This window comes from Schistocerca gregaria, chromosome 2 (assembly GCF_023897955.1).
Source record: "Schistocerca gregaria isolate iqSchGreg1 chromosome 2, iqSchGreg1.2, whole genome shotgun sequence".
Taxonomy (NCBI): Eukaryota; Metazoa; Arthropoda; class Insecta; order Orthoptera; family Acrididae; genus Schistocerca; species Schistocerca gregaria.
The window spans coordinates 447,086,544-447,100,511 of NC_064921.1; the positions used below are offsets into that span (position 1 = coordinate 447,086,544).

The 13,968-nt window shown below is 36.6% G+C and overlaps 1 protein-coding gene across 1 annotated transcript in view; it reads right to left on the reverse strand.

The window, feature by feature from the left end:
• The window catches only part of LOC126325488 (mitochondrial ribosome-associated GTPase 2), a 171,454-nt gene that overhangs the window by 20,108 nt on the left and 137,378 nt on the right, over positions 1-13,968 (reverse strand). Inside the window, exon 5 of the mRNA XM_049995197.1 lies at positions 10,127-10,348. Coding sequence (XP_049851154.1) covers positions 10,127-10,348 — 222 coding nt within the window. The remainder of the gene's footprint in view (positions 1-10,126; positions 10,349-13,968) is intronic.

Genomic DNA, 13,968 nt, shown 5'->3' on the forward strand with positions numbered 1-13,968 from the left:
GAAGGTTCACCTTGTACACTCAATCTGTATGCCTGAGGGTCTTATTTAAGATGTTGAAGATGCTGTTCCAGTAGTCATTATTCAGTATGCAATAAGCAGCTGCATATTGTGGTACATATTGGAATGAACGATACCTGTCGTCCTGTTTCTCACACTACATAGAACTGTCCTCAAAACTGATAGTAGCCTGAAATGAAGCTTTTGCAAGAAGCTAGACTTGACTTCCTCGACTTATTACCATAGGGTAAAGAACTGTAGTGTTCCACATTATAGCTCAGTGGCTGATAAATTATATCAAAGGCTGCTAACAAGGTAACTAACTGTGTGTTGGGAGCATGCAAGGCTTTTTAAACTATGTAACTTTTCATCCAGTCCAGATTATCACAGTTGTTTGAAACACATATGTATTGATGTAAGAACCAAAGAAATGCCCTTTATGGATTGGCATTAAACTCCTGCTGATCAATTGTCCAGGATGTGGAACTCTCCTAAAAAGCTATAAAGGTCACATAATACTGGGACTTGAGATGATGTATTTGTCACAGTAGACAGGAAACTAAAAATTCAATTGGTTAGAAATGGAAACTGTGTCCAAAACCATTTGTGCAAGACTCATTATTAAGGGTGGACATAAATTTAAAATATGCTCTTTTCAAAACTGTAGAGGAAACTTCAGCTCACTAGTAAGTTCTCCAATCATACTGTCATCATAGGAGGATACTTAAATCATCCAACACTCAATTGACATAATTAATTACATTTTGGGAAGTAGTGGGCTTGACAACCCAACCTATGAAACTAAGCCTTTCTCTAAAAACAACATAGAAATGGTAGTTCAGAATCCTACCCACGATAGAAATATATTAGGTATAATGGCCACAAAAAGACCTGATCTCTATGAGGATGACCACAATAAAATTTGTATCAGTGACCACAATGCTGTTTTAGCAACAATGATTACCACAGTACAAAGGGCGACTACAACAAGAAGATTTACATGTTCAGTAAACTAGATCAAGAGTCAGTGGTGTTATATCTTTGGGAAGGACTCATAGCTCTAGAAAAGAGCATGTAGAGGAACTGTGGCTGAATTTTAGAACAATAGTTGAGCAAACACTAGACAGATATGTATTTTTTGTGGTTGTTTCTTTTATTGTTGTTGTCCTCTTCAGTCCAAAGACTGATTTTGTGCAGCTCTTTACACTAGTGTAAACTGTGAAAACCTATTCACTTCTGCATAACTACTGAAACTTCCTTTCTGTAGTCAAGTCTTGGTCTCCATCTACAATTTTGCTCTCTCCACATTGCATTTTACCCTATTACCAAAGAGATGATTCCCTGATGCCTCAGGATATGTCCTTTCAACTGATCCTTCCTTTTAGTCAATTCATGCCATAATTTTTTTCTCCCCCATTTGATTCAGCAACACTTTATTAGTTATCGGATCTTCTCATATAATCTTCATTATTATTCTGCACCATCACATTGTAAAAGCTTCTGTTCTATTCTGATCTGTACTGTTTACTGTCCATGTTTCACTTACAAGGCTACAATCCACAGAAAATACATAAATGACTTCCTAATATTTAAAATGATATTCAGAGCTACTAAATTCCTCTGTTTCAGAAATGCTTTTCTTGCTGTTGCCTGTGCATTTCATATCTTCTCTATTTTGATCACTGTGGCCCAAATTGCAAAACCCATTGACTACTTTTAATGTCTCATTTCATAATCTAATTCCATTACCATTGTTTCACTTTTACTGAAATTCATCTTATAACCTGTTTGCAAAATGCTATTCATTCTGTTCAATTGTTCTAAATCATTTGCCATGTCTGACAGAAATGTGCCATAGGCAGACCTTAAGATTTTTATTCTGCACCACCACATTGCAAAAGCTTCTGTTATATTCTGATCTGTTCTGTTTATTTTCTATGTTTCACTAACTTACAATGCTACACTCCACAGAAAATACACTGTTCAGATTGAATGACATTATGGAGTGGCTACATATCAGTCTCACTCCCTTTTCAACCACCATCTCCCTTTTGTGTTATGTGACTGTTACAACTGCAGTCTGGTTTCTGTACTAGTTACAGATAACTTTTCCGTGCTACCTGTAGAATTTCCAAGAGTTATGCCTGACATCACTGTCACAAACTTCCTCAAAACCTACAAATATTATAAATGTAGGTTTGCCTTTCTTCCCTGTTCCCATTTTGGTGCTGCACAACCCTCTATTGCACCCTCAGTCTTTTACTCCTCTCTCTTTCTGCTCCCCCCACCCTCGCCCTCTTTCTAACCTCCCACCTGCAACTAGCTGCCCTACCCTCTCTCCACCTTGTCCCTGTACGCTCCTGCAAGCAGCATTTACTGTCCCCCACCCCTACCCTGCTATCCTCCTCCCCCCCCCCCCCCCCCCCCTGCCACAGTATCTTTTTTACCCCACGACCTGGTTGCTTCTCTCATCATGTACTGCTGCTTGCAGTCTGGCTCCAGCAGCCAGAGACTGTGATCATGTGTGCACGAGTTCTGTTTGCTTGAGTGTGATGTGTATATTATCTATTTTTGAGAAAGACCTGGTTGGCTGAAAGCTCACTTTCTGACAGTCTTTTTGTTGTGCCTATCTGTGACTCAGCATCTCCACTATATGGTGAGTAGCAATTATCCTTTTCATAATATTGTTACATTCCATACTGGTTTTTCTATTGTTTGATAAAAGGGTTATGTTTACTGACCCAAACAGCAATTTCAGGGGAAACCGAAATGCTAATGTTAAGTAATGGTACCAGCAACCAGATCATGGGGCTGGAAGAAGTTTGTGCTTCAGGGTATTATGAGGGGAAGTGCTATGCTCATTCTTTTGATACAGAATCTTATAGTGAACTAGTAAAGAGAAAAGCACTGTAGGCTAAAGAACTAAGTATAGAAGAGAAGGAAGAACTTAGGCATTTTTATGGGAATACTGTGTTATTTTCAGGGAATGACCTGGAAGGGTGAAAGACTATAAATGCACCTTGAGATTAAAACCCCCTGAACCTTTCATTATAAAGTACTATAGCATTCCCATTTTTAAAAGAAAAGAGGTAGATAGAGGACTCCTAAAAACAAAAAAAGGAAAATAATAGAATGTAGTTGTAGTATCAAAGGCTGATCGAGGCATTAGATTAGTTCTTGACTCAATACATTTGAGAAAACTTTTAGAATGTGAGACTGACCTTCCTGAAAATATAGACAAATTACTTGACAAGTTTGACAGTGTAAAAAATATGACTAGCCTTCAATTGACATCTGAATTCCATCATACTGAATTGGAAGATGAATCCAGAAAATAGCCTGCCTCTCTCTTCAATGGAAAGAATTACCAATACTGTTAGTGTCTTTGGCTTAAATGTGCCTGGAAAGAATTACCAATACCGTTAGTGTCTTTGGCTTAAATGTGCCAGCAGCAGAGTTCATCACAGGGTTGGATTATGTACTCTGTAAAGAACTACTAGAAAAATTGACTACATAAGTAGGTGATATTTTATTCTCAACCAAGGCTTGGAAAGAACATATGGAAACTTTGAAAGAAATTGCTGACAAAATGAGAGAGAGAGGAAAATGCTGAAGCTATCTAAATGTAAATTTGCTTTCAATCAGCTTTTCTAGGACACAGTATCACTGAAGATGGGATTCTCCTTGCAAAGATAAAGTGCAAGCAGTTTCTCATTTCCCTCCTCCTAAGACTTTAAATAGCTTAAGTAATTTTTTGGTTTGGTGGGGTTCTTTTGCAAATATGTGAAAACACAAGCACTAAATGCACTATGTCTTCTTAAAGTGCTTATGCATGTATGGAACAATGAATTCCAGTCTGCACTCCACGACACCAAAGCACAGTTGGTTAGCAGTGAGATATTACATAGACCTGACTTATCCACTCCTTTTTGCCTTACAATTGACAGCAGTGAGTTTGGAATAAAAATAGATGGGGTTAAAGTGCACCATTCAGTTGCCTTCGCAAGTAGAATACTTAAAAAACATGAGAAAAACTACTCCACTTCAGAAAACAAAGTTTTAGCTATAGTACAGGGATTTCAAAAATTTAGGAATTACTTATTATGTCACTATGTAAAGGTACACACAGATCATAAAGTCTTAAGCTATATTCAAGAATGCAAACTCTACCGCACTAGACTGACTCAATGGACTATGTTTCTTCGGCAGTTTAACTTTTCTGTGGAAAACGTTAAGGCAAGTGACGACATTATGGCTGATGTCTTGTGCAGACTACCAGTGGGAAATGTAAATGACACTGTACATGGGAATCAAGAGAAAAACTTCACCATGATGTACATAAAGGTGAAAGATAAAGGGATATCAGAAGAATTTGCAAACAACTCATACATAATCAGAACCATGATGACAATTGGAAATTGGTAAAAAGTTATCTCGAGGAAAAAGGGCCATAAAAAAGTACAACAATACTACACAGTTTTTGGGGGGATTCTTTTTTATAGGTACAGCACTGACAGTCATAGGCAGAAGATTTGCTGGCCTGAGGAGTACACAGACACCTTATACTTTACACTCATACCAGTATTGGTCATTGTGGGATCCTTAAGGTGTACTAAAAAAATACAGGAGTGCATCTATTTTCATAATGTTGCCCACAGAGTGACATGTCAGTTGATAATCACACCTGTAGGGGTCATTTACAGAGTTTAATGCCTAATAAGCAGATGGACCTTGTGGGCACTGATCTGCATGGGCAAAAGGTGGGTATTGCTACATTTTTGTAATGGTAGACCTATTCTTGAAGTTCATTAAAATGTATCCCCCAAGGAAAGCAACCAGCAAGAAAATAATTCAAAAAATAACCCAAGAATGCTTTCATACATTTGGTACACCAAAAGCTTTACAATCATATCATGAAAGCCAGTTCATATCCAAAACCTGGAAGGAGTTTACAAGTGAACACAACATTAAACATATTCTCACCTAAGTCTACGCCCCATCTTATAATCCAACAGAACAATACATATGGGAAATAGGTCACCTGTGCAGGACCTAAGTGTAGTTACATACAGGGTGTTACAAAAAGGTATGGCCAAACTTTCAGGAAACAGGAAAAGAGCATAAAGAAAAGATGTTATGTGGGCATGTGCCCGGAAATGCTTAATTTCCATGTTAGAGCTCATTTTAGTTTCGACAGTATGTACTGCACTTCTTCGGTTAACCGCCAGTTGGCCCAATTGAAGGAAGGTAATGTTGACTTCGGTGCTTGTGTTGACATGCGACTCACTGCTCTACAGTACTAGCATCAAGTACATCAGTACGTAGCATCAACAGGTTAGTGATCATCACGTACGTGGTTTTGCAGTCAGTGCAATGTTTACAAATGCGAAGTTGACAGATGCCCATTTGATGAATGGATTAGCATGGGGCAATAGCCGTGGCGCAGTACGTTTGTATCGAGACATTTCCAGAACAAAGGTGTCCCGACAGGAAGACGTTCGAAACAATTGATCGGCATCTTAGGGAGCGCGGAACATTCCAGCCTATGACTCGCGACTGGGGAAGACCTAAAACGCTGAGGACACCTGCAATGGTCGAGGCAATTCTTCGTGCAGTTGACGGTAACCCTAATATCAGCGTCAGAGAAGTTGCAGCTGCACAAGGTAATGTTGACCACGTCACTGCATGGAGAGTGCTACGGGAGAACCAGTTGTTTCCGTACCATGTACAGTGTGTGCAGGCACTATCAGCAGCTGATTGGTCTCCATGGGTACACTTCTGCGAATGGTTCATCCAACAACGTGTCAATCCTCATTTCAGTGCAAATGTTCTCTTTACAGATGAGGCTTCATTCCAACATGATCAAATTGTAAATTTTTGCACAATCAACATGTGTGGGCTGACGAGAACCTGCACGCAATTGTGCAATCACGTCGTCAACACATGTTCTGTGAATGTTTGGGCAGGCATTGTTGGTGATGTCTTGATTGGGCCCCATGTTCTTCCACCTACGCTCAATGGAGCGCATTATCATGATTTCATACGGGATACTCTACCTGTGCTGCTAGAACATGTGCCTTTACAAGTACAACACAACATGTGGTTCATGCACAATGTAGCTCCTGCACATTTCAGTCAAAGTGTTTGTACACTTCTCAACAACAGATTCAGTGACCGATGGATTGGTAGAGGCGGACCAATTCCATGGCCTCCACGCTCTCCTGACCTCAACCCTCTTGACTTTCATTTATGGCGGCATTTGAAAGCTCTTGACTGCTCAACCCCGGTACCAAATGTAGAGACTCTTTGTGCTCGTATTGTGGACGACTGTGATACAATATGCCACTCTCCAGGGCTGCATCAGCGCATCAGGGGTTCCATGCGATGAAGGGTGGATGCATGTATCCTCGCTAACGGAGGACATTTTGAACATTTCCTGTAACAAAGTGTTTGAAGTCACACTGGTACGTTCTGTTGCTGTGTGTTTCCATTCCATGATTAATGTGATTTGAAGAGAAGTAATAAAATGAGCTCTAACATGGAAAGTAAGCATTTCCAGACACATGTCCACATAACATATTTTCTTTCTTTGTGTGTGAGGAATGTTTCCTGAAAGTTTGGCCGTACCTTTTTGTACCACCCTGTATATTCTCTGATGTCAGACTAATTCAGTCATGGATAAATATTTCACTTGATTTATAATTTACATATTTTATTCTGTAATTATAACATGTTATAGTGTCAATTTTACAAGAATATTTGAGACTGGGCAACATAAACTTTGACTGTATTATTGTTGAAGAAACTTGCTGAAGACATTTTGCCTTGTGTCTGTCAAGTTATTTAGAACACCTGTTGATGATAAAGACACTTTACTTATTTTATTACTATGCTTGACATTACATATGCTGCGTGTTGAAAGAAAATGTATCTTTTAAGAATTTTATGCCTTAATTGACACATCAGACAATTTGTAGCTGATCTTACAATAAAATTGTTGATTAAGAAATTGTTTAGGGAGAATGCATTTATACTTTTGGCAAAAATGCTACGCTTTGATAACTATGATTGTCTATGATTTATACTAAAACACTATTACACTGTTGAGAATTATTTTAAAATACTTAAGATATTTTATGAGAATTTGATACAAACTTTCTCACTTGAGGTTACCGATGTCTAATGAGTGACAGAAAAAGAGATGATTCAGTGCTGATGAAAAATCTTGTGACTTGTGAATTGAAATGAATACTTTGATGAGCAGTTATACTTTTACAATCACACACATTAACACACTATTAGGAACTTTGAAGATTTTGAAGATATTTTGAGGATGTAGAGATTTGATATTACTGAGAAATGCAATGACATATTTGAAGATATTTTGTCACATACCTGTACACACTGCTTATGGTAAATTGAGAGAGAATTGTGTTGGGTAAAAAGAAATGCTGAAACTTATGCTTTTTGTGTTAGCAAGTGATGAGGTGAAGAGAGAGTTAGAAATGACTCTGGAAGTAAAGTTGTAACAGCTAACATACCTAATTTTAAAATGTTTACTTATATTATGCTTGTAAGTGGACCAGATTTTGGGAAAATGCTGTTAACATTACTAGACTGACTACACATCCACACAGATACATATGAAGACATTACCATTATTTGCCCTGAAAACTCTCTGCCAAAGTTATTGACATTTTACTTGTTTTTGTAAGAAATAAAACATTATCAGATGAATTTTGTTGAGAATTGATGTGGAGTAAGATTTTATTTGTAACTTTGACACTGTTTTACATGAAAAATATGGATCAACACTACTTATGTGTGAAAGAGGAAAGACTTTGCCTTTCAGCTTCATAAAGTGCAAACTATTAAATGTAATGTAATTGGATAGATAAAAAATCTACTCACCAAGTGGCGGCAGATCAACACACATACATTTTTTTAAAAAAAAGTTTTATGTATGCAAGCTTTTGGAGCCAGTGACTCCTTCTGGCTGAAGGATTGAAGGGTGAAGGAAAAGGACTGTAGAGATTTAGGAAAAGGGGTAGATTTCAGAAAAATCACACAGAACCCCAGGTCAGAGTAATCTTACTGGATGGGATGAGAAGGAAAGATATTTTCTTTGCTTCTCATCCCATCCAATAAGTTTCCCCTGACTTGTGGTTCTGGGGTAACTTTTCCAAACTCTTCCTCTTTTTCTAAACCTCTCCAGTCCTTTTCTTTCATCCCTCTTCCTTCCGTTCAACTCTTCCCCTAGAAGAAGGAGCCACTGGCTCTAAAACCTTGTGGCTCCAAAAGCTTGCATAATTTAAACTTTTTTTTTTTATATGTGAGTTCTCCTGCTACTGCTTGGTGAGTAGATTCTTTGTCCATCCAATTACATTATATTGTCAAAAATTGATTATTTTCATTGTTAAAATATTAAATTTAAGAATTTTTATTTTCTATAACTATGTATGTATTTGCTTACAAGGAAACATAGTAACTAAAAATCGGATTGACGGTAGATAATACTTTAAGATTTCTATGCAAATATTTTTAAAATTTAAACGAATGGACTGATTCTCTGTGTCTGTGTTAGAATAGGTAGTTTATTACAAAAAGGAATAATTCTCTGAGTCTATGATAAGCTACATGGTTTATTAAGGAAAAGACTGATTTGTTGAGTCTGTGATAGGATTACACAATAATGATTTTTAAATCTTTGAAATGTGCAATCTCTGTGAACAAACTTAGAGACAAATCTTAAGATAACCCCTGAATGTCAACTATCTCAGCCTATGCAACTTTGAAAAGTCAATTTTGAAAAAAGAACCCATGAGCAAACACTATATTTATTTACAAAAAGGGAACCAATCTAGTAACTCTGTATTTCACTGTTTATCTTTATAAATTGTATTAGATGATTTTTCAGTAATTTCTTCCATGCTGTATAATATTTTGATGATAATTCTACACTTTACTACACGTTGTACCTTTTGAAATTTATTACTCTGTTTAGGTTTTTTTGCAAGTAAAAAAAAGTTTTTAGTATCAACCATTTTTTTTGAAACAAGTCAGCTCATTCATGTCAATCAGTTGTTCAATCTTTTAAAGCTCTTAAAAGATTTGCCCAATCATCATATTGTGCAAATATTTTAGGAGGTTTTGTAGCATAGCAGTTGATTTCAACTGTATCTGAAGTCACATATACAATATTCATTTACTAAATACTGACATCCAGATCTGATAAGTATATTGAATTTTCTAGCAAATACATGTAACTGTAGATGCAAACAATACCAAAAGACAATAATACAAAACAGCCAAACATGAGTAAAAATCACCTTATGGAAATATTGTGGGAATAATAACTATGTAACTATGTACTGAAATGTGCTGCTCACATTAGTAGGCATGAATAAGATTATCTGGCTCTTCTAGCATTAGTGAATGTGTAATCACAAACAATGAGTGATGCAATGTAATTTATCAAACAGTACTGTGGTCATATTTGAATGTAATATTAACCCAAATGTATTTCTTTTACACGTTCATAAGCTTTTCATGTGTTCAAGGCTACAAAAAACAAGTCAATATGTTAAAATGGTACAATTCAGAGTGATGACATTATTAAAAAATATAAACAGCTCTGTTCTCAGTTTGTGTGCATACTGTGAAGTGGGACATTTGAAAATGGTTTGAGCTTCAAACCTATTTTTTTTATCTAGACAGTGCATTTCTGAATGTGGTTTCTTCAAGAAGACTTTATCTAATAAGTGCCCTCTGCAACCTGTAGAAGGCTAAAATAGTAATAATGAAATACGCTATATAATGAAAAAGGTCTGTCTCTTGCTTGTAATATATCGTACTTGTAAGGGTATTCTCTCTAGAACGGTTATTTATTCTTCTTCCGCAGTTTGCAGCTCAGCCAGAAGGATTTTATTTCTTAGCTAAACTAGTTAATAAAAAGAATTCCCACCATATATAGAGTTTTGTGATATAGACTAAACTTATGTATCTGGCTTGGTTATCGGAAAGTGAAATTTGTTTATATTTCCTAATAATGTCATCACTCTGAATTGAGCACTTATGAAGGAGGTACAGTAGGGATGAAAAGTAGAAAGTGGCAAGATTTATGACATACCAATCCAAAATTAGCCATACTCTGTAATTCTAGTATATACTTCAGTGCTTCTCCATCAGCTCCATATTCTGCTACTTGTGGTGCCTGCATTGTATCTGATATGAAAAAATGATTTCCATGGCCTCCAGCTCCACCACGTGCTGCCACGAACATAGATCTCTCTTTGTTTAGATCAGCTACAACACACCCACTTTGATCCTTTACAACTGTACCTACAGGAACCTATAATCAAAATTGATCATGATGATGATCATTACAATAATAACAACAATAACAATAATAATAATAATAATGACAATAATAATATAAATACTAGAAACAGCCAGTGTAATACAAGCAAACATAAATGCAAATATGAGAACATATCAACTCTTTCTAACTAATTATGTAATTTTTGATTTTTAGTATCTAATAGTCACTTTTATTATATGTTCTGCTGCCACAGGGACCATATAATATATATATAAATAAATAAACTGATGTAATTATACAAATACAACTATCCATTATAACTTTAAGGTCTGCAAAATAATTTTGGAGTTATAATCAAGACAAGTACTTGGCATTTCAGTGTTAACCGCTACCTTCTTTCCCATCTTTTCTCTGTAAACTCACGCTCTCTATCACCCTCATTTTATGTTACCTCACAATGTATCTTCTTATTTAATTATAACATTTATGAAGATACACAATTAAAGTTCTAGTTAACAACCACTCATAATCCTACTGTCACTAAAGAACTTACATTTTCAAGTAATATTTAAGAACAATCTGCACAAAGAAACTGTAAGAAACTTCTTGATGAAGGAGCTATCAAGTCTGCTAATACTTTACTTAAGGGCATTTTATTTTATATTATGTCATCATCATCTTCATCATCATCATCATCATCATCATCATCTTGTAGTTTCCTGCCACTGGTATGTCTGCTTCCAACACAAGTTTCTACATTTTTTCTAGTCTCTGGTCTCTGTCACTAATCTGACCCAGTCTTCTCTGTCTTTTTAATGCTTTTTCCCACTCCATTAAGTCACTTGTCCCTTGGCTTTCCCCTTATTCTTGCCCTCCATTTTCATCTCGTGCATCTTCTTCATTCATAGTCTCCACATGCCCATACCATTTTAATCTTTATCCTCGACCTTCTTTTGTAGGAGTTCCTAATGCGTTATCTCCCAAACACTTTCATTTCTAATCGTTTTCATTTTTGTTACACCTGTATTACTTTTCAAAACCTTTATTTCACTTGCTGGCATCTTACTTTTCTTCCCTTTCCTTCAAGGTGCAGGTATCATCAACATGGAACATAACTGGTGTATGTAATACATTTGTTACATCACCTTCTTATTTTTCTGGGGAACTTCTTTGTTCCAAATCTGTCTTCTCACACTTCCCAACTTGGCTTGCACACTTACTTGTCTCTTTGTTATTTCTTACCTTTTCCTGTATTATACTTCCCAGGAACTTGAAACATTCTGCTCAACCATTTTCAGCTGCTCTCCATGAAGCATCATATTTGCCATTTGCCTATTCTTGCATCTTGTTGTGACCACCAGCTCACATTTCCTTGCAGTAAATTAGGCCATACTCTTGCAGAACATGTTTCCAAACATCCAACTGCTTCTGCACTTCCTTCTTATTGTTCCCCTACATCATCACATTATCAGCAAACAACATTGTTGTCGTCATGTATCCCATCTCTCTTGCCCCTTGTGTCTGTACCTCAACCATCACCACTATAGAAAGTAACAAAAACAATGCACTTTCTCAATTAAGACCATTTCTGCATATCACTCATTTTCCTCTCTCTTTACTCACTCACACACTGGTACGACTTTTTCTTTAATCATCAATACAGTCTGCCTCTCTATATCTTTCCTTCTTAGTTTCTCCCAGACATTACTTCTGAATAGTGTTTTGTATGATTTAACAAAATCCAGAAAGACTATCATACTTGTAAGGGTATTCTCTCTGGAACGGTTATTTCTACTGTGCTCTTAAAAATCATTTATTCTTCTTCCACAGTTTGCAGCTCAGCCAGAAGGATTTTATTTCTTATTTTCCTGTGTTTTGTCCCTTCAACTTTCTTTCTTTTAGTTTCCATACACATATTCACCTTTCTTGGCTTTTTGATCCTTTTATATCCTTCATTTCTCTGAGGTTCTTAACTAACATCCAATGGTCACTATCAAAGGCCTCTGATAGTGTTACCTTAATATCTGCTGTTTCACATCATTTCATCTAGTAGGATATAATCAAGTACTATATTTTGGAAACAGATTTTAAATTATGAGACAGTCTAAGGGCAGATGTTGACTCTGAGGACAATTTATTTGTTATTAACTGTAGATTAAAACTGAAGAAACTGTAAAAGGGTAGGATTTTAAGGAGTGTAACCTGGATAAACTCAAAGACACAGAGGTTGTAGAGGGTATGAGAGTGAGAATTAGAGAACTATTGACAAGAACAGGAGGGAGGAATACAGCAGAAGAAGAATGAGTAGCTTTGAGGGGTGAAATAGTGAAGGCAGCAGAGGATCAAGAAGGTAAAAAGATGAGGGCTAGTAGAAATACTTTGGTAACAGAAGAAAAATACAAATTTAATCAATGAAAGGAGAAAATATAAAAGTGTCATAAATGAGGCAAGTGAAAGGGGTTCCAATGTCTAAAAAATGAGACTGACAGGAAGTGCAAAATGGCTAAGCAGGCATGGCTAGACGACAAACGAGAGAATTTAGAAGCATATAGCACCAGGGAAAAGAGAAGATGCCGCCTACGAGAAAATGGGCAGCATACACTTGAAATATCATGTTTTCCTCTTGAATGATATTTTGGTCTTTTTCACTCTCTCATTTATTCCAGTTACTTCCTCTTCTTCCAGTCTAGTTCTCAGAACTATACCCAGTCTACTTTTGGCTTCCCCCTTATTACCAGTACAGTCTAAACTCATTACTCAGTTCGCACCTTGGTTCACCACTTCACCTTGTTTCTGCTATCCACAGCACTTAATTTTCATCTTTCCATCATGTCAACAAGTTCTTTCACTTTGCCTTTTATAATTCGTATACTTCACATTCTGAATTATAATCCATGCCCATTGCTGTGTTGTCTATTTATAAATCCATTTTTGTTCTGAGGCTTGTTCCATTTTAGGAAGTTTATCCACTGTTGGCTTGCTGAACCTATCATAGGTTCACCAGAGCTCCAATTTGCCTGCTCTTCTGGGTTCCTGCAGGACCTCCACAATTGCCATACTGCTAATGAGACATGGGTCCTCACTATATTTAACGACCGTACGCAGTCTCTTGCTTCATATTGTTGGCCGTATACTACAACTTGAACAAGGGGTTGAACTTGTATAAAAGTTTTGTGGTTTGGAGGGTTCTGATGGGGTTTAAAGATTTTAAGGAATAATGATAACAACTCACCATAAAGTAGACACAGACTCTGATAGAATCTCTCTCTCTCTCACTCACTTACACATACATATCCATCCGCACATACACAGACACCTGCCCTTTTTTCCCCTTAAGGTAAGTTTTTCCGTTCCCGGGATTGGAATGACTCCGTACCCTCTCCCTTAAAACCCACATCCTTTCGTCTTTCCCCTCTCCTTCCTGAAGAAGCAACCATCGGTTGTGAAAGCTAGCAATTCTGTGTGTGTGTGTTTGTGTGTCTTGTTCATGTGCCTGTCTGCCGGCGGTTTCCCGCTTGGTAAGTCTTCGAATCTTTGTTTTTATTATATTTTTCCCATGTGGAAGTTTCTTTCTATTTTATTTACATTATATATATATATATTAAAAGTTAAAATTCAAATGAAATTTTGATAGGTAGGACTTATTTATG